The following is a 21,739-nucleotide window of genomic DNA, read 5'->3' on the forward strand; positions in this document are numbered from 1 at the left end:
GAAAAGCAAATCCTTATGTGAGTTTTTGAATTTTTTATTACCAATTCCCTAACCCCAGAGACCAAGAAAAGCGAAGGCTGGACAAACACACAGAGACAGACAGACGGACAGACTGACTGACTGTGGTCTGTCCTTAGCTCAGCTGCCAAGTTTCTGCTGTCTTGCATAAGACGACCCACAAAAACACACACATTATATATATATAATGTGGATATGTGGCTATAGTAAAGTGGCTTATTAAAATTTTGTTCTATAACTTTGCCATCTTTTATGAGTTTTTCACACTTTTTGGTACTTTTGGGCCACTGGACAATTGTGCCTGATTTCATATTTAAATGTAACAGTTTGCATTTTTTACTTTGCAAAGGTAGACAAATTTTTTAAAAAAAACTTAAAGAAAAAGAAAATAATTGAAACAAATAGGTCAAGAATTAAACTCAAGATATTGGTGGATACAGGGGAAAATAATTAAGCGAGAGTTCTCCCCAAAAAGGTATTTAGAAAAAAGGAGGGAACTTTTTCAAGTAGGAAAATTAACATACCAATATGACCGTATTTTATGATTTACATATTCATATGTACTTCCTTTTATAAACACATTAACATTATCAAGTCTCACTCTCTCGCTCACTCTGAATCCTCCCCGAGTCAAGATATATTTTCCCGATTTTGGCAAAGTTCAGTACACATGGCACAAACCAATCTGTAAGTGAGTTGCCATATCTATGCCAACGATTAGGATGTAAGATTAAATTAGATCAAATATTTTCACCGATCTCGAAAGATAGTTTCTACTTCTCAAGACTTCGTTTTGTTTCTACAGTTGAAACCCATTCAATTTAATGATATTTGATCATGTTTCATTTCGTTTATAAAACACATTATATATCATTATTCTATTGCTAGTTCTTTGGCAAAAAACTGTGTACATTTTTGACAGAATTGAAAGAAACTTGAACAATTAAAAGTGAATAACTCTTAAAAAACATTGAAAAGCCAAACTATATACATACATATGCTAATAAACAACCCGCTACAAACCAGAGTTTTAAGTTCCATTCAAAGAGATTTTCTTAAACTATATTCTTAAATTAAGAAGCTTAAATCTCACAAACTCTGCATTTTTACATCGAACGTCATATTGGTCTACACAAATTTCTACAAATTTGCCCCGTTTACGTTTAAAAAACTGGAAAATTTTTATAATTATCGATTTTTGAAAAAAAAAAATTAACTAAACTAACTTTAGAACAATGAACCCAAGACAAAAAGATTGAAGCATAGACACACACACTCACGTGCACTTGTGTTTATTTTTTCTTTCTACATGAGGCAGCGCAAAAAAGTATGCTATACATAATGAAGCTGCTTCTTTTGGGTTTATTATGAATGCCACTCCTCCGTCTACTCCTACTTCTTGTGATGCAATTTCTTCTTAATTTTCACCTGCCAAACACACACGGAGGTAGCCCATTGTTCTCCATATGGTTTTCATAACATAAAAAACACTTAAAATGCCGTTAAGTTAAAATAATAAAGTTAAGCGGCCGCCGGGCAGCCACAAAATCTAATGTGACAATGGTTGCCAGCAACAACAACAACAACAACAAGAAGCAGAAGTAGAGGCAAAAACGCTGCAACAATTGCTGACATATTTCAATGTGCAACAAAAGACAAGGGAAATATAAATGAGACAAAGATAGGGAACAGGGACATGACAGAGAAGCAGACGAAGCAGGGCATAAAAAACTAAGCCAACACACTGAACAACAACAGTAGAAACCAAATGTTAAGCATATTTTGCATTGTTAGCCACACACATTTACACATACATACATACACGCACCTCACCTGCGAGACCCAATGGCTTGGAAACGCTTCGCTTCACTTTGCCTCAGTTTTGCTTTTGGGTCTCCTCAACTTGGCGGCCTTTTGTTTCAATTGTCTGTAGTTTAGGTTTTTAGGCTCGTTATAAGTATCACTGTGTGTGTGTGTGTGTGTGTGTGTGCATGTGTCCTTTGTCAACAACAATAATATAGTCAACTCCAACTCCATTTCTAACTGTAAGTGAGGGAACCAACCAACCAACATATGCGCGACGCTTCGCACGCGTTTTGGTATGGCGTGCGAATTATTGCCCAGGAAGATACGAGTATGAAATAAAATTTAATGAAATGTTTATAAAATGCAAAATGCTTAAATTATTCCCCCGTGTAAAACCAACTAAAACCCCGAATGACCCTTTAACATTTAAGCGGTAAGAAATTTTTATAGAAATTTTTAACAATTGTTTGCGTTTGATGGTCATATTTTTGCAAGGACTGAAAAATGTGAAATCATTTTCACTTTTTTCGGGTAATTGATTTCCAAAAATATAGTTTTTTCCTCTAAGTTTGTGATATATTTTGGTAGATCGATAATATATACAAAATATATATAATACTGAGATCAATTCCCACTTCATTATGCTTCTTCACCTTAAGTTTTATAACGTTTCTTTATGTTTAAATTCTTTCAGTAAACACCCAATTTATTATAGCATACTTTTCAGATCATTTAGAGAAAACTGAGTTCAGCTGAGGAGGTTCCAAATCATTCACTTGGTTTAAGCATAGAAAAATGAAATTAATCACTTAGAAAATGTCATAAAAGTCGCCGAACGAATTCAGATGTGCTTAGATTAGAAATCCACCTCCATTCTGCTTTAAATAATAAACAAATGACGCTGCATTTTGTAAGAAAAATAAATTGCTTTACAATTAAATGTATGTAACAGAGATAACAGAGATTTCTGTAAGATCTACATATAGAATATAATATACACAGACACATTTAAAAGAACAATAAGAATAACAACATCGATAACGTTAACTGGTTTGGAATAGATTTGAGTTAAGAGCTAGACAAACATGCAACACCAAAATGGAATCAACAACAACAAGTAGAGATCAAATATGCTCTCACCACAAAGTATTCGACACGCCCACAATTAGACTGAGACACAGAGCAAATAGACATCGGCATACTTACTAACGCTGAGCGGCATCAGGGCACTCTGCAGATGACTGAAGATCTGCCGATGATGATGATGGTGATGGCCGGTCAAACTGGAGCCACTGAAATATAAGTGGTTCTGATGCAGCGACAATTGTTGGTGATGATGATGATGATGGTGATGGTGATGTTGCAAGGCAGCTGCTTGTTGTTGTTGTTGCTGCTGTTGGAGGTGGTGTTGGTGGTGGGCAGGATAATGTTGTTGGTGCGACTGTTGTTGTTGCTGCTGCTGTACAACCGAATGTTGCTGATGGCTCATCATTTGTTGCTGGGATTGTTGATGGCTCTGCTGTTGAGATGGCTGCTGCTGCTGCGTGATATGTTGCTGCTGCTGGCCATAGTTAGATTGCTGCGGTTGATTCACTGTTGCTGCCGTCGGCAGTGCAACTACTGCAGCTGCTGCTGCTGCCGCTGTTGCTGCTGCTGCTGTCGCTGCTGTGGCTGTTGCAGTGGCTAGAATATGATGATGCGTGGTCGTTGATGAGCGATTCAAACTGTGTATAGAGGCATGCACCGCCGATTGATAGATTATACCATTATTTGACATGGCCGTCATAGATTGATGATGGGCCGAATAGGCCATAGTTCCGGCATTTGCAGGAACTGTGGCAGCCGTTGCCGCTATACTGCTGGCCGAAACGGGAGCCAAGGGTAGAGACCGATAACCGGCCATTTGGAAAAATGTTTTCTTCTCTTATTTTCCTTGTATTAACTTGATCACTTTTCTTTGCTCACACTGATCACTTGATTAGTCCGCTTTAAGCGTCTTTTCGCGTTGCAATTCGAGCGGTAACTAAAGGCCCGGTCTATTAAATTGTTTTATTATTTCCTACAAGTTCAGATCTGTACAATTTTCTAAATTAAATATTTTTATATTATTTTAATATACAAAAGATAAATCGTAGTAGATTTTAGGCTTAGTCGGAAGAGTTGATAATGTCACTCCGTAAAGCTGATAAACGACCAAGTCCGACGATCGTTTTATCTCACTTATTTTGACATACAACCCAACCTAACCCAGTCAGTCGTGTGTCAACACAAGAATTCACAATCACGTTCTATTCTATCACGATGTACAAACTAGGAAAAATACATTTGCTTCTTAATATTTTGGACTTACAACATATATTTAGTTAGATCATTTATGACTTTGAGTACACACACACATATACATATATATATGATTTGTTAAACATTACATTTTACACAACTCTTTTTGGGCCTTGAACTCAAGTTCAATTGAATTTCAAAATAAAACTATATTTACCCTTCCTTAATCTACTGTCAGTTGTCAGAGGTTTATAAACTAGGTTGACAGTCCCCCCAGCTAAATAAACACTATGAAGAATGTCATGAATCATCTAACCAAAAAAAACAGTAGTCTGACTGGCTTTACGATACCATAATATACAGCTTTCTATTGTATCTTTGAGTTACCCCAAATTTTAAGACTATGTTCTTATAGATTAAAAGTGTTTTTTATACAGATAAGAGTTAGTTAATAATAGACACCGATAGAATAAACAAAACGCACACACATATATATATATATATATATATTAAAACACAGTAATTACAACATCAATTGAATTTAAATTTACTACACAAATATTGTTTAGCATATATACTAATATGCATATATTATTTGAGCGTTTAAATGAAAAACTATCATTTTAAGTATTCCAATAGCAAAGATACTTTAATTCTTTCGACAAAAGAATTTTAAATACTTTTTTGAAACAAAATTTAAACTCATATAAGACTATAAAATGAATATATTATATTATAAATTTTAAGCATTGATTCACTTTTTAATTATAATCTTAGTTGCCTTAAAAATCTTTTAAAAAATTTAAAACTCAAGTCGTTTTTTGTTAAATACCATTTTTTCAAAGAATTACTGGCGAACAAAATATAAGTTTAATAACTTTTAAAAAGCCTACTAAAATTGATAATTTTACACTTAAACGCTCAAAATATTTCGTGTATATATATTTATAATATTGTTTAATACAATTCGACAAACAAAACTTAAGTACATCAATTAAGGTGAACAACATTGACACAACATTAAATGGGATTACCAGTAAATAAATAAAAAAGAAGAAAAATAAACACGACAGGACGGAAAATGAAAACAACACCGAAAACCAATTACATAAACAAATGACAAGCCAATGGGGGAAGGAACCTTGATAATGTTGTTCTTGTTGTTGTGGATGTTGTTGATCTGATCTGCTGTTGATATTTGTTGAAACAATATTGGCATTTGGCCCAGTGGCATTCGCCCACGCATTCGCATTCAACGTTAAACAATCACGTAACGCCGCAACGTAAATGTAACGTAAATGCAACCTACGACAAAGACGACGAAGACGACGACGAGAATGACAAATGACGTAGACGGCACTGTCGTATTATTCCGCGACATCCGACACGTTTGGCCAAGGTCTGTAAACTGAATTCGACAAAATATTCACAGCAAGGACATGGTCGGCCTATTCGGTCGTTTTTCTACTTCGGCTAAAGCCAAAGCCGAATGCCATTGCACGAGAAACGCGAAACGTAAACAACAAAACTTCGCCAGCGCATTCAACTAGGATTCGTCGGGTTGGCTGCCCATTTAAACATATAAGCCAGAGCGAGATGAAAGACCGACGGGGAAAGAAGATGCCAAATGATGGATATGGAAAGTTATAGTTTTCTACGGGGCATCCCACCATTTCGGTCGTAAGGGAGAGTAGGTGGTGAATGGTAGCTTCTCGAGAGCTGCGTGCCGGGAACAGAGTTTTTGGTAGTTCCTTTTGGCAACGTTTTAGATTCTAAATTGAAACTCGGTACCAAAAATCTGTTTTAACATCTATGTGTGCATATATATTTGCACAATTAGCCTAATTCTGTTTTAATGGTAAGAGAACTGTGTGGGTTGGTCGCTGCCAATGGCTCCTACACAAACTCACACACACACACAGTCATTTATAGTTCTAAACTAGGGGTTGGTTCCATTTGTTAGAGACCTGCGCATTGGTTGAACCTAACGGCACCTCGTCGTCGCCTTTATCATCATCATTATCATTATTATCATCATCATTATTATCAACTGGTTCTCTCTTTAGTCCTACCCCAAAATGCCAACACACTCAAGTTTTTAGCTCAATGGAATTTTTAATCAACGCGCAATTATGTCGCGTAAAATATTTCAATTTTCTACAAATTATCATTTATACATTTTAGACACACATTTTTGTATTAGTTAATTGGGTTATGCTAGTAAGAATGTTTTAATTTATAACTTTATAATTGTAGCATTTCCACTTGTTGAGTCAAATAGTTTAATGAGCTGTACTAGGTTACCCAAATTTGTTTTTTTTTTATTTATGTTACATACATAAATTGCATAAATTTAAAATGTATTTGCCCTATAAGTTAAACAATTGTCCTTTCTGAGTTGAATATACATATTTTGTTGTTAATTTGCGTGATTTTGCAGTTTGAAATTAGATGTTTTATCTTTTATGTTTAATTTTTCACACTAAAATTTAAAATTGAGAGTCTGCAGAGTTTCTAAAATGTAAATAATATCTGTAATTTGTTCCAAAAACAAATTCAATGTGTATAATCGACTATTTGGGACAAAAACAAATTCGATTGATAAACACATCTTATATAAATATGCAAAATTAGCACGTTAGAAATTACGAAAGGCAAATAGTTTGGTTCAGGATACACAAAATTTTAGAGCTCTTCACCCTTTAAGATAAAAAGTGATTTCAGTGGTTAAGTAAATAAATAAGTAAAATATTATACATATAGTTCTAGTAATAATATTTTAGAGAAAAATATCTATTCGATTTTTAATGGTTTAAGGGTTAAAAAGTTATAATATGTATGTACATGGTTTTGGGTATTATAGAAATCGGTATATCTATGCAGTAAACACACTAAAATACAAAAGAAAATTGATAACTCATTCAAAACGAACACAAATATATATACTTATATACCAATTATAAGACAGCTACAATTAAAGCATAAATGCAGCAATTGAAATATTATTATGTAAGTATTTCAAGCAGAAAAATGTTTTCAAATATTTATAAACACTTTAATTGCTGATATTAATAACAAGTAAAGAGTTTCCCGTATACAAAACATTTTATAGAACAAATAACTTCTGAATAAAGTCGGCTACGGTTGAGGGTTTAAATTAAAATCAGTTTAAACATGAGAATATTTCAAATTGGTGGTCTGCTATTATGCCTCAGCTTATTAATACTCAATGTGGAGTCAAAGTTCAAGAGTCTTCATTGCAATGCTATTGATAAAGATTATGGAGAATTTACATCCTGTCGTATTAAAGCCATAAATCGAAATAGAAACTCAATCAATTTGGACTATGTACAGAAACAGTATTCCAATGACTTAACGGTAAGTTCACAATATAATATTTCAAAAATATCTTTTCATTTGTATTATTTTGCAGTTACACTTTCAGTTCTTCAAACGTTTAAATGGCTGGCGACATTTTCTCTACAATTATAAAGTTGATCTTTGTGCCTTTCAAAGAAGCGCCAATAATATAGTATTAAAAATATTTTTCGAATATTTAAGCCCATTTACTAACTTTAATCACACTTGTCCCTTGTTGGTAAGTGTAAACTTGAAACTTTTTCTTTTAAATATTAAATGTTTATTTTAATTGTCTCTTTCAGCCGAATGAAACATTTCGAGTATTCAATTTTGAACTAGATATTGATAATCTTCGCATGCGTTTTTCAATTGATAATGGGGAATATGCTATGCATATGATTTGGTATCATAAAAAAGTCGCAAGATTAACCATTAATGGATCTATTCTGTACTACAACTACAAAGAACCTTGATAATCTCAAAACTTATGCACAAGACAGTAGGGCTAATAACCGTGGTAATGTTTTTTCTAAGCTCAAAAATGAAATTTATTTCCCCAAGAAATAGAACCAAAAACATTTTGATTTTTAATTAAAAACTAACAATTTTTGAATATTTAAATTAAGGTCGAAATATATGTTATGCAAATTATAATACATATTTAAAGGTTTACCATCTATAAATAACTGAAAACAACAATCACTAAGCGTAAACAATTAGTAATGAAAATTAGTACTGACCGTTTGAAATAGTTCAAGCAGAAAAAATCGATTTGGTATTTACATAAACCATTTCAGTTGTCAAAAAACAATTATCATACTTTACATCCTCTATATCGGTATCGATATCCAAAAGTATACATTAAAAAATAATACTATATTAAAATCAGTCGAATCATGAAAATAGTTCAAGTCACTTGTCTTCTCTTAAGCGTTAGCTTTTTCATATTCAATGTAGAGTCAAAGTTCAAGAGTCTTCATTGTGATGCTATTGATAAGAATTATGGAGATTTTACATTGTGTCGCATTAAAGCCATAAATCGAAATAGGAACTCGATCAATGTGGAATATAAACAGAAACAATATTCTAATGATTTGTCGGTAAGTCCAATATCATATTCAACAACTTGGCATGACCTAGAAAAACTGTTAGAACCATTGTATAAAATAACTTGCAGCTACGCGTTGAGTATTTTAAACGTTTAAATGGCTGGCGACCCTTTCTTTATAATTATAAAGTGGATCTTTGTGCATTTCTAAGAACTGCAAATAGCATGCTATTAAAATTAGCTTTTGAATATATCGCTCCATATGCTAACTTTAATCGCACCTGTCCAATTTTGGTAAGTGAATTATTAAAGCATTTTTTCTTGTTATGAACGTTTTGGTGGTCTCTTTTAGCCGAATGAAACATTTCGAGTGTCGAATTTTGAAATAGATGTTGATCATCTTCGTGTGCGTTTTCCAATTGAGAATGGGGAATATGCTTTACATATGACTTGGTATCACAAAAAACTCCCCAGGTTAACCGTAAATGGTTCGATATTGTATTACAACTACAGAGAACATTGATAGTCCCAAAAAATAATCAGCTAAAAGAGTATATTAAAGTTTATCACCTGTAGTAGTTACTACCAAAATCAGGGGAATGAGGGAAAACCACTTAAATTTTAATGACATAGAATATTAATTTAGTCTATTACAAAAATTTCATACATTCTTCAAGTTATTCAAGCATGAAATACATATGGTATTTATATAAATAATATGAATAAAATTGCAGAAATTAAAAACACGTGCAAGCAGTTATCAAAGAACAATTAATATACTTCATCTGCTCTATATCGGTATAGATATCCAAAAATATATATTAAAATCAGTCCAATCATGAAGATAGTTCAAGTCACTTGTTGTCTCTTAAGCGTTAGCTTTTTGATTTTAAATGTGGAGCCAAAATTCAAGAGTCTTCATTGTAATGCTATTGATAAGGATTATGGAGATTTTACATTATGTCGCATTAAAGCCATAAATCGAAATAGAAACTCGATCAATGTGGAATATCTACAAAAACAATATTCCAATGATTTGTCGGTAAGTCCAATATCATCTTTAACAATTTGACATAACAAAGAAACACTGTTAGAATCATTATTTTCATAAACTTGCAGATACGCGTTGAGTTCTTTAAACGTTTGAACGGATGGAGACCTTTTCTTTATAATTATAAAGTTGATCTGTGTGCATTTCTAAGGAACGCAAATAATATGCTCTTGAAGTTGGCGTTTGAGTATATAAATCCATATACTAACTTTAATCACACCTGTCCACTATTGGTAAGTGAATAATTGAAGCATGATTGTTTGTATAAAAATTACAATTTTAGCCGAATGAAACATTTCGAGTATCGGATTTTGAACTAAATGTTGATAATCTTCGTGTGCGTTATCCAATTGAGAATGGGGAATATGCTATGCATATGACTTGGTATCACAAAAAAATCATCAGGTTAACCCTAAATGGATCCATACTATATTACAACTACAGAGAGCATTGATAGTCTAATAATTTATGCAGATAAAAGAGTATTCTAACGTTTACCACCTGTAAGATCTTGGAAAAATACCTGTGAAAGAAAATCATTTAAGATGAACCGATTTCCCCCAGGAAACAAGGGAGAACCACTTAAATTTTAATGACATAGAATATTAATTTAATCGTTTACCAAAACTGCATACACTATTCAAGTTATTCAACCAGAAAATATACCTATATAAATGACTTGAATAAAATTGCAGTAATTAAAAACATGTGCAGTTGTCAAAAAACAATTAATATAATTGATGTTCCAGAGGATTAATATATATATTGGTATACATTTTTCAAAAGTATAAATTGAAAATAGCACTATATTAAAATCAGTCAAATCATGAGGATAGTTCAAGTTACTTGTCTTCTCTTAAGCCTTAGCTTTTTGATATTCAATGTAGAGTCAAAGTTCCAGAGTCTCCATTGCAATATAATTGATAAAGATTATGGAGAATTTAAATTGTGTCGCATTAAAGCCATAAGTCGAAATAGAAATTCGATCAATGTGGAATACATACAGAAACAATATGCCAATGATATATGGGTAAGTGCAATATTTAACATATTTAACATGACCCAGAACCCTTATATAAATTAACTTGCAGATACAAGTTGAATACTTTAAACGTTTGAATGGTTGGCGACCCTTTCTCTATAACTATAAAGGAAATGTTTGTGCATTTCTAAAAAAATCGAATAATTTACTTATGAAATTGGCTTATGAGTATATAAAACCATATACGAACTTTAAACACTGTCTACTGTTGGTAAGTTAATGATTGAAGCATTTCTGCCTGCATATTAATTACCTTTTTCTAATGGTTTCTTTCAGGTGAATCAAACAATTCTAGTTACGAATTATGAAATAGATGTTGATCATCTTCGAGTGCGTTATCCAATTGAGAATGGGGAATACGCTATGCATACCACTTGGTATCATAAAAATATCCCCAGGTTAACTCTCAATGGATCCATATTGTATTACAACTACAGGGAACATTGATAGCCCCATAATTTATCCAGATAAGTAATACTTATGTATACTGAAAAGGAAAATCATTATAGATGAACCGATTCCCCCGAGGAAACAAGGGAGATCCACATAAATTTTAATGCATACACTATTTAATTTATTCAACCAGAAAATATATATATATATGTGGTATCTATATAAATAATTTGAATAAAATTGCAGAAATTAAAAACATGTGCAGTTGTCAAAAAACAATTAATAAACTTGATGGGCCACGGCATTAATATATATTGGTATAGATATTTCAAAAGTATAAATTATAAATTGAAAATAGCACTATATTAAAATCAGTCAAGTCATGAGGATAGTTCAAGTTACTTGTCAACTCTTAAGCGTTAGCTTTTTGATATTCAATGTGGAGTCAAAGTTCCAGAGTCTCCACTGCAATATGATTGATAAGGATTGGGGAGAATTTAAATTGTGTCGCATTAAAGCCATAAGTCGAAATAGAAACTCGATCAATTTGGAGTACATACAGAAATATTATAACAATGATGTGTGGGTAAGTCCAATATCATATTTAACAGTTTGCCATGACTTAGTACCATTTTATATAAATTAACTTGCAGATACGTGTTGAGTACTTCAAACGTTTGAATGGCTGGCGGCCCTTTCTCTATAACTATAAAGGTAATGTTTGTGCATTTCTGAAAAATCGGAATAATTTACTTATGAAATTGGCTTATGAGTATATAAAACCGTATACGAACTTTAATCACTCCTGTCCACTGTTGGTAAGTGAATGATTGAAGCATTTTTTGACTGTAAATTAATTACCTTTCTTTCAGGCGAATGAAACAATTCGAGTATCGAATTATGAAATAGATGTTGATCATCTTCGTGTGCGTTTTCCAATTGAGAATGGGGAATATGCTATGCATACCACATGGTATCATAAAAATATCCCAAAATTAACTCTCAATGGATCCATACTGTATTACAATTACAGAACACATTGATAGCCTCATAATTTATCCAGATAAAAGAATGTATTATAATTCAATGTTTCCACAATGAGCACTAACACAATTGTAGGGATATGGGAGAAGTTTTGGAATTTTATTGTCACCGAGTATTTATTTTCAAGTTATTCAAGCACAAACATATCTATCTCTTATTTATATAAACCATTTAAATAAAATTGCAGAAATTGAAAGCATATACGCAATATAATCAAATGGAGGTTTTAGACTGGCCATCAAACAGCCCAGATCTAAGCAGAATTGAAAATATTTGGTGGCTAATGAAGAGCAAGCTTCGAAATGAGCCACAACGGAACATTTCTGACTTAAAAATGAAGTTGCAGGAGATGTGGGACTCAATTTCTCAAGAACACTGCAAAAATTTGTTAAATTCAATGCCAAAACGGGTCCAATGCGTAATACAAGCCAAAGGCGACATTACACAATTCTAATATTAATTAAATTAATGTATTAAGTACGATAGGCAATCATATTACGCAACATTCAAATTAATAGAACCTATTTAAATTCAAGGTTAATTCAATATTATTTAATTCAATATTATTTAGTTAATCGGGATAAAAATAATTTATAATTTATCGGTTTTCCGCGTTTTCTTTTTAAAAGTTATTAGAAAGCTCGACAATGGCCATCGAAAGTTCTAGTATCAAATAACTCATACGTTGGCTGTTTAAGAATAAACATCGGGTTCATCTGAAGCGGCTTCACCAAATCAGATGCACTAAAGAAAATATAATACAACTGTACTTTGTCACAAAACAACTAACCTAGCATATGACTAGAAATACAATCAGCCACACATGTTGTGGGAACAAACACTTGTAATTGTAAACTAACCCAAACGATCACAACGGCAGGATGTCAAGTGGCCGACGCCGTGCCCAAAATAATAATAATTTTTCAACCCCCGAATGCGTGGGGTGAGTCGTACTAGAATAAGATCTACTTAAGAACAATTGTTACCTACTAGAGCCTAAGATTTCCTATATAAACTCCGTACTTTAGTAAATAAAATCAGTTCATATTTTGAATTCAACGAATGAAGATTGGGTTATTTTCCTTCTCCCGGAATCCCTATTCATTTTGGTCCTTCGAGAAGAAGGAACTCTGTAGTTTTCCCCCACCAGTGGTAAGAGACTCAGAGAATGAATCAGCTCCTTAAGGTCTGAATTCTTACGATAAGATCAGATAAAGGTAGCAAAATAAAAAACTCTTGTTTTCCCCCACCAGTGGTAAGAGACAGAGTATAATATAAAAGCAAAATATTGCTTAATAAATAAAAAAGTGCGTGCGACCGAATATATAAAGGCAGTTTGGCTAGTCGAGCAACTGCAATAATTTCGGCGGCGGTGAAGAAAAAAATATAAAGTTGGTGTGTGGCTAAGTCGAAGCCCACATATATATATAAAGTGAAAAAAAATATAAAGTTGGTGTGTGGCGTATTCGAAGCCCTAATATCGAAAAAAGTGAACTATATGTAGTTGCAAATTGCCAACTACCAAAAGCAGCAGAGCAACAAGATAGTTGCAAAGGAGAGGCCGCTGGAGAATATACATTGCCAATAGAAGAAAGTCTGATGCGATGACCGGCACCGGTACCGCCTGAGCCCATAGGCCCTGGACAACAGCAGCTGATCGAGATAGAAAACAAAAAAGGCGAGCAAACTTTCGCTACGCAGTGGCAGACAAGCAGCGGCAGATAACTCTACTTGGCGGACAACAGTGGCGAACGGTGTCTACAACAGGATCATCAGATAAGATATAAATTAAAATAGTTTATATTATATTATATTATTAATATTATATTATTATATATACTTATACTCTTATACCAATATCCTAATATTTGAATAAGACAAAAATGTTCCCCACAAAAACTGAAAAACTATTAGCGAAGCAACACGAGTTGCATAAAAGATTAAAAAAGCTAGAAGAGTTAGATGCTAGTAAGTTTACTAGCAAGATTATTAACGAAGTAAATGAGATACAGAAGCTATGGATTAGTTACCATAGTCAAATGCTAGAGAGTGGTGTAACTCAACACTACTATTTCACAGATGGGAAGTATGAGGAAGGTTTAGATATGGCAGCCAAATTACTAGCCAAAGGAGAGTCTAGCAGGCAGAGCACTGTTGTTTCTGAAACCATTGAAGCAGATGCAACAATGTCAGAAAATGTTGAGGGCAGCAACGGAGAGTCGCGGGGAAACGCGACCTCCAGTATTGAGAACCAGGAAAAGTTTGAAGAAAAGGTTCGTCATCTCCAGCAATATTTGGAGATGGTGAGCAAAGATTTACGTACGATAGACAATAGAACAGGCGAAATGTATATTAAGAAAATAAAATTCTTGTTCAGGAAGGTACAAGTGTGCCAAGCTTATACACATGAATTATACAGAGATAATGAAACATTTAAAGAGGTCATAGAAGAATTGGAGTTCGACCTTCAGAATACCTTGGTAGCATTAGAAGAGAAAATAAAGGATCAGAAAAATTTGAAAGTTGAGAATGTTACCGTGGGAGGCGAACTACCGGTGTTGCCAAAAATACAGGTACCCACATTTTCTGGAGAACCTAGAGAATGGGACCTGTTTGTGGAACTATTTGCGGAATTAATTGAAAAAAGAGAGGATTTAAGTCTTACTCTTAAATTCAATTATTTAAAATCCGCATTAAAGGGAGAAGCGAGGAGCATGGTGGCTCATTTACTGTCAGGTTCAGCTGACAATTATAGTGCCGCTTGGGAACTATTAACCAAGCGGTATGAAAATAATCGGAGGGTATTTTCCGAACAATTAAGTCGGATCGTTGATTTACCGATGATCAACAATGAATCCGCAAAAAGTGTAAAAGGAGTGATTGACATAGTTAATGAGTCAATACACTTAATTAAAATTAAAGCAAATTTGTCCGATGAAGTTGACGTAGTATTCGCTCAACTGCTGCTAAGGAAATTTGACAGAGAGGCTCTACAGTTGTATGAGAGCCAAGTTAGAAAAACAAGGGAAATTCAACAGCTATCTGATGTCATGGAATACTTGGAGCAAAGATATTGCTCGCTAAGTGCCATGAGAAAGGAAGAGAAAAAACCGTTACAAAAAACGTGGGTTGCGGGTTCCAAAGATGGTTGTCCGATCTGCAAAGGTCCCTGGCATAGCGCATTTCTGTGCTATAAGTTTAAAGCGCTAACACCTAAAGAAAGGGTGGAAATAGCCAAAAAATTGCAACTGTGTACACGTTGCTTGAAGCATTCAAGCAACAAGAGATGCACTAATGAAATGGTCTGCTCATTGTGCAGCAAGGGACACCATACCCTTCTTCACTTTGGGGAAAAACAGGCGAAGGTGAATACTTGTGTAACGGCAGAGCAAAAATTGTTGGCCACAGCCCTAATACAAGTTAAAAAAATAAATGGAGAATATGAAACATTAAGAGCCTTGATTGATAATGGATCTCAAAGCACTATTTTATCTGAAGAAGCCGCTCAAATGTTAAAGTTACCCAAGATCAAGAAACAAACGGAAATAAGTGGCGTATCTTCGACAAAACCTAGAACCTCGAAGTATAGGGTAAATATTGAAATGAAGACGCGTGATTCTGAAATAGAACTTATTAAGGTTGAAGCAATTGTATTGCCTCAATTAATTAAAGCTCTTCCGTTAAAAATAGCAAACGTGGATATGTCAAAATGGCATACTTACGTGCTAGCTGACCCCACCTTTAATAAACCTGGTAGGGTCGATATGATAATAGGGATAGACGTATACACCCACATTTTAAAAAGTGGAGTTGCCAAGATTAGTGGCCTGCTAGGACAAAATACTCAATTTGGCTGGATCGTGTCGGGATGTACGAAGTCAAAAGGAAATGAGTCTATAGTAGCTACAACAATAGATATTACAGATATGGAGCGGTTTTGGGAAATGGAGGCAGATGAAAAAGATGATACAGAAGCTAGCGAATGTGAAGAAAATTTCAACAAGACGACTATGATTGATGCCTCAGGAAGATATGTAGTAACGATTCCGTTTAAGCAAGAAAAGGAATTAGGTGACTCGAAGGCGCAGGCAACTGCGCGATTTCTTAACTTGGAGAAAAAGTTTCAGAAAAATCCAAAACTTAAGGAGGAGTACGAAAAATTCATTAACGAATATTTGGAGTTGGGCCATATGGTCGAAACTAAGGATGAAGGTGCGTATTATCTGCCACATCAAGCAGTAATAAAAGAAGCAAGTCTGACAACTAAATTAAGAGTTGTATTTGACGCTTCCGCGAAAACATCGAATAACAGAAGTCTCAATGATGTTATGTGGATCGGGCCGCGACTTCAAAAAGACATATTCGACATAATAGTAAAGTGGCGAAAATGGCAGTACGTAGTATCTGCAGATATTGAAAAAATGTATCGGCAGATAAACATTGATATAAACGATCAAAAATATTTGCATATTTTATGGAGAAATTCACCGCAGAGAAAATTAAGAATATATAAATTGACAACAGTAACATACGGTACGGCATCAGCACCTTATTTGGCTACAAGGGTACTTGCAGAGATAGCAAACAGATGTCAGGATAAAGTGATTAGGGAAATTATCCGAGATGAATTCTACATGGATGATTTAATGACTGGAGGTAATACAGTACAAGAATCAAAACACAAAGTTCAGCAGGTCTCCAGAGAGCTGGAAAAAGCAGGAATGAATTTGAGAAAATGGATTTCGAATAAGTCCGAAATTATTGAAGAGGTTATTGATACAGGCGATAATAAAGTATTAAAAATTGATGAGAACGAGGCAATTAAAACCTTGGGGTTGCAGTGGGAACCAATTAAAGACGAATTTAAGTTTAAGGTACACTGTGACGAGAGCAGAAAGGTGAATAAAAGAGGTGTGCTATCCACACTAGCCAAGATTTATGATCCACTAGGTTGGCTAGCACCTGTAACGGTAGTAGGCAAGTTATTTATGCAGAAGTTGTGGCTAGCAGAGCAAAATTGGGATCAAGAGTTGTCCGATAACGAAACAACAGAATGGAAATCCTTCAGGGATAATTTGGTCTATCTGGAAGAAGTCAGATTACCCCGATGGATCAAGACACAGCCTAATATGTTGTTACAGATTCATGGTTTTGCTGACGCTTCAGAAAAGGCATATGCTGCGGTGGTATATGCTAAAGTAGGTGAGGCAGTTACTTTAATAGCCAGCAAGAACAAAGTTAATCCAATCAAAAATAGGAAGACTATTCCTAAATTAGAATTATGTGCAGCACACTTGCTGTCGCAATTACTACAAAGAGTCCAGCAATCTATTGCTGCTCCTTCTGAAATATACGCTTGGAGTGACTCTACTATTACGCTGTGCTGGATAAAGAACGGTGCTAGTAAAGAAAAATTCGTAAGGCGTCGCATAGAGGATATTCTAAAAATCAGAGAAATAACGTGGAACCATGTAAAATCTGAAGATAACCCTGCAGATGTAGCTTCAAGGGGTATTTGTCCAAATAAGTTAAAAGATTGTGAATTGTGGTGGAATGGGCCAAGGTGGCTCGGTGAGGCAAAAGATAAATGGCCTAAACAAAAAACAGACGATAACAAGATTATGATAAATTCCGTACTATTAAATACGGAGAGTAGTATTATGCAGGAGCTTATTGAAAAGTATTCCTGTATGAATAAGCTGGCCAGAATTACAGCATATGTGTTAAGATTTATTGGCATTAAAAAAAGAGATAAAGTGTACCCATCATACTTAACCGTCAATGAGCTTAAGAATGCTAAAAATTTTATAATTAAACAGCAACAGGCATATCAATTTAGCAGAGAGATATCATGTCTTACGCAAAACAAGCAAATTGACATGAAAAGCAAAATTTTAAGCTTAAATCCATTTTTGGATAACGATGGAATATTACGCGTTGGGGGAAGATTGCAAAATGCCAACATATGTTTTGATACTAAACATCCTGTGATTTTGGATAAATCACATCTTACAATGCTGTTGATTAAAGATGCTCATAAGGAAACCTTACACGGAGGAATTAACCTTATGAGAAGCCAAATTCAAAGGAAATTTTGGATTTTCGGATTGAGAAACGCCCTTAAAAAATACCTAAGGGAATGCGTCACATGTACCAGATACCGCCAAGTAACTGCGGAGCAAATTATGGGTAACCTGCCCAAAAATAGGGTAACGGTGTCATCCCCATTTCATAACACGGGGATTGATTTTGCCGGTCCATATCATATAAGGTGCTCAAAAAACCGGGGACAAAAAACATTCAAAGGATACATAGCTGTATTCGTTTGCTTGTCAACTAAGGCAATGCATTTAGAAGTTGTTAGTGACTTGACAACTGATGCCTTCCTAGCAGCATTTCGAAGATTTGTTGCAAGACGGGGTAAATGCGCTAACATTTATTCTGATAATGGTACAAATTTTGTAGGTGCGGCTAGGAGGCTTGATGAAGAATTCAAAAAAGCAGTTCAAGACAACGTTCAGGTGGCCCCTGTGCTAGAGCGAGAACAGATTAGCTGGCATTTTAGCCCCCCGGCAGGACCCCACTTCGGAGGTATATGGGAAGCTGGGGTAAAGTCGGTTAAGTATCACCTGAAAAGAGTTATAGGAGACAGTAACCTCACATATGAGGAACTGGCAACATTGTTGTGCCAAATAGAAGCCGTGTTAAACTCACGTCCGTTGTATACGACGGGTGAAGATATGGACAACAACGAGGTGTTAACTCCCGGTCATTTCTTAATTGGAAGACCTACATTAGAAGCAGCCGAGTCCATATCAGAAGAAAAAATTGGAAATTTAGACAGATGGAAATTAATTCAGAAAATGAAAAAAGATTTCTGGTTAAAATGGAAAGACGAATATCTATATACTCTCCAGCAAAGGAATAAGTGGCGACGAACCACAGAAAACTTAGAGAATGGACAGGTCGTCCTGATCAAAGATGAGAATTGTCACCCAGCCAGGTGGCCTCTGGGCAAGATTGAGGAAATTTACAAAGGCAGGGATGATAAAGTAAGAGTGGTAAAAGTCAAATTGCAGGAAGGGTCAATTACAAGGCCTATTAGTAAAATCTGTCCACTTGTTGGGGTAAAATCATCCGAAGACGTTGAGGAGAAGCCATATCGGAAAAGTACCAGATTCTGTAATCTGTCCAAAGTAGGAAACGTAATGATGTTAGCAATGTTGGTGCTGCTTTGTCAACTTTCGAATGCAGCAAGCATTAAAGATAATCGACCAAAAATTACGGTAAAAGAACTAAACGCAACAGCCGCATTATACTTAGATCCAATGGGTGAAGTGGAAGTAGTAGCGTCCTCATGGGATCTGGTTATATACTATGACATGTCGGCCTACTTTGAAATGCTCAGTCAAGGTGACAGAATGATTCCCAAATTGAGGGATTTATGTCAAAAATTGTATAATTTCGAAGACCAGTGCCATTTTGTATTAAACAGCACGGTAAAACGAATTACGGAAATCGAAGCAAATAATAGATTGTTCATGAGTCGTAATAAGCCAAGAAGCAAACGAGCACCGTTTGAATTCATGGGTTCACTGTACCATATATTATTTGGCATCATGGATGCGGATGACAGGGTGCAGATGGAAGAAAACATGAGAAGTTTACTGACAAATCAGCAAAACTTGAAACATCTAGAAGAAAAGCAGACATCGATAGTAGACTCTACGGCAAACATTCTTAAGACAACTATAGATGAAATAAATGATAATTTTCATAACATGAACAACCGAATCGAAAATATGACAGAATTACTGAAAGAAAGCTATTACGTATATAGAGAATCCATCCAGTTCTTCATGATTGTAAGGCAATTAAGTTCCGTGGTTGATGAATGTGAAAAAAATTCAGACAGGAATTATAAATCTTTTAATAGACATCAACCATGGTAGGTTGAACCCTAATATTTTAAAACCAAGCCAAATGAAATTGGAAATAACAAAAATAAAGGACAAGTTGTCCGAAGCATTAGTGCTACCAGGTAAAAGGACAGGTACTGAGTTAAGAGATATATATACGCTGTTGACGGCCAAGGGTATTTTCATAGATAGAAAAATAATTATAAATGCAAAAATACCACTGTTTGGTAGACACCCGTCTTTTCTTTATAAAGTTATTCCAGTGCCTGTACGATTGAATAATAATCAAATGGTAATGGTTCATATAGATAGTCAGTACTTAATATATAATTTTGAAATAGACGCGTATCATTTAATGTCTGAATCAGCTATGCAAAAATGTCGGAACTGGCAGTCGAACAGGAGAACATGTGAAGGAAGTTGGCCATGGAGTGGTGCCAATGATAATGCTTGTGAGCTGACACCTTTTAAACAGAATACAAAATCTAACTGCTTATACACAACGATTATTGAGACAAGATCTTACTGGGTAGAATTAGATAGCAGCAGTAGTTGGTTATTCAAGGTACCACCTAAAACTAAGGCCAGAGTCCAATGCGGTAACGAACAGCAGGAGGTGCTAGACATACCAGAACAAGGAATTTTGAGTCTCAGATCAGGCTGCACAGCTAGGGCAGAAGATAAAATTCTAGTAGCTCATCATAGCGTTCAGTCAGAGTCGTACATAGCTATTAAAACTTCGCACGTAGGCGATATTAGTAACATAGCAAATATAGCATGGAATCCAGTAGAAGCAAACATAGTAAATCATTCAGCAGAATTAGAAAGAATAGGAAGTCAATTAAAATCGTTAAAGGAACATCATATTGAATTACTAGGCTTAAATTTCCATCATGTAACTGGTCATGCTTCCTTAATGTTAGTCATCTTACTAATTGTAATATTAATAATAGTTTGTTTAAGACAACTTAATAAAAATAAACGAATCCCAATCGCCCCATTTGGCGGCCCCTCGCAGAATGTTTAAGAATAAACATCGGGTTCATCTGAAGCGGCTTCACCAAATCAGATGCACTAAAGAAAATATAATACAACTGTACTTTGTCACAAAACAACTAACCTAGCATATGACTAGAAATACAATCAGCCACACATGTTGTGGGAACAAACACTTGTAATTGTAAACTAACCCAAACGATCACAACGGCAGGATGTCAAGTGGCCGACGCCGTGCCCAAAATAATAATAATTTTTCAACCCCCGAATGCGTGGGGTGAGTCGTACTAGAATAAGATCTACTTAAGAACAATTGTTACCTACTAGAGCCTAAGATTTCCTATATAAACTCCGTACTTTAGTAAATAAAATCAGTTCATATTTTGAATTCAACGAATGAAGATTGGGTTATTTTCCTTCTCCCGGAATCCCTATTCATTGGCCATGAAAATATTCCCTGATTAGAAGAAAATATTTGAAAAACTAGTTATTTATTCTAATATGTATGTTTTGTATATATTTTTTAGAAACGCATTGACCATTTAAGTGCTTCAAGGGCTGGTAAGCGTTTCCTTATAATTACACAGTGGATCTTTATCGATATTTCAACAAGTTCCAATCATTTGCTTTTAAATTTGGCCGTTGGGTGTAAGTAGGTAAGCATTTAAGTCTATTTCTTGAAAAATAGATATTTTGGCCACAAGTGAGTGTATTTCAGCTTTAATTTTGAACCAAGTCTGTACGATGCGTGGAAAATGTATAAGAAGCTTTGCATAGGATAT

At 34.7% G+C, this 21,739-nt stretch overlaps 1 protein-coding gene across 6 annotated transcripts in view; it reads right to left on the minus strand.

Moving 5' to 3' along the window:
- Nucleotides 1–21,739, minus strand: part of LOC6640891 — a 53,934-nt gene that overhangs the window by 22,321 nt on the left and 9,874 nt on the right. For 2 of the 6 annotated variants that reach the window (XM_047009764.1, XM_023174957.2), the window contains exon 1: nucleotides 3,031–3,742. The exons of the other annotated variants lie outside the window; for them this stretch is intronic. In XM_047009764.1, the coding sequence (XP_046865720.1) occupies nucleotides 3,031–3,727 (697 nt within the window). In that variant the 5' untranslated portion in view covers nucleotides 3,728–3,742. Of the gene's footprint in view, nucleotides 1–3,030; nucleotides 3,743–21,739 lie in introns of those variants that run through there. 6 annotated transcript variants of the gene reach the window in all.

The sequence above is a fragment of the Drosophila willistoni genome (assembly GCF_018902025.1).
Source record: "Drosophila willistoni isolate 14030-0811.24 chromosome 2L unlocalized genomic scaffold, UCI_dwil_1.1 Seg168, whole genome shotgun sequence".
Taxonomy (NCBI): domain Eukaryota; kingdom Metazoa; phylum Arthropoda; class Insecta; order Diptera; family Drosophilidae; genus Drosophila; species Drosophila willistoni.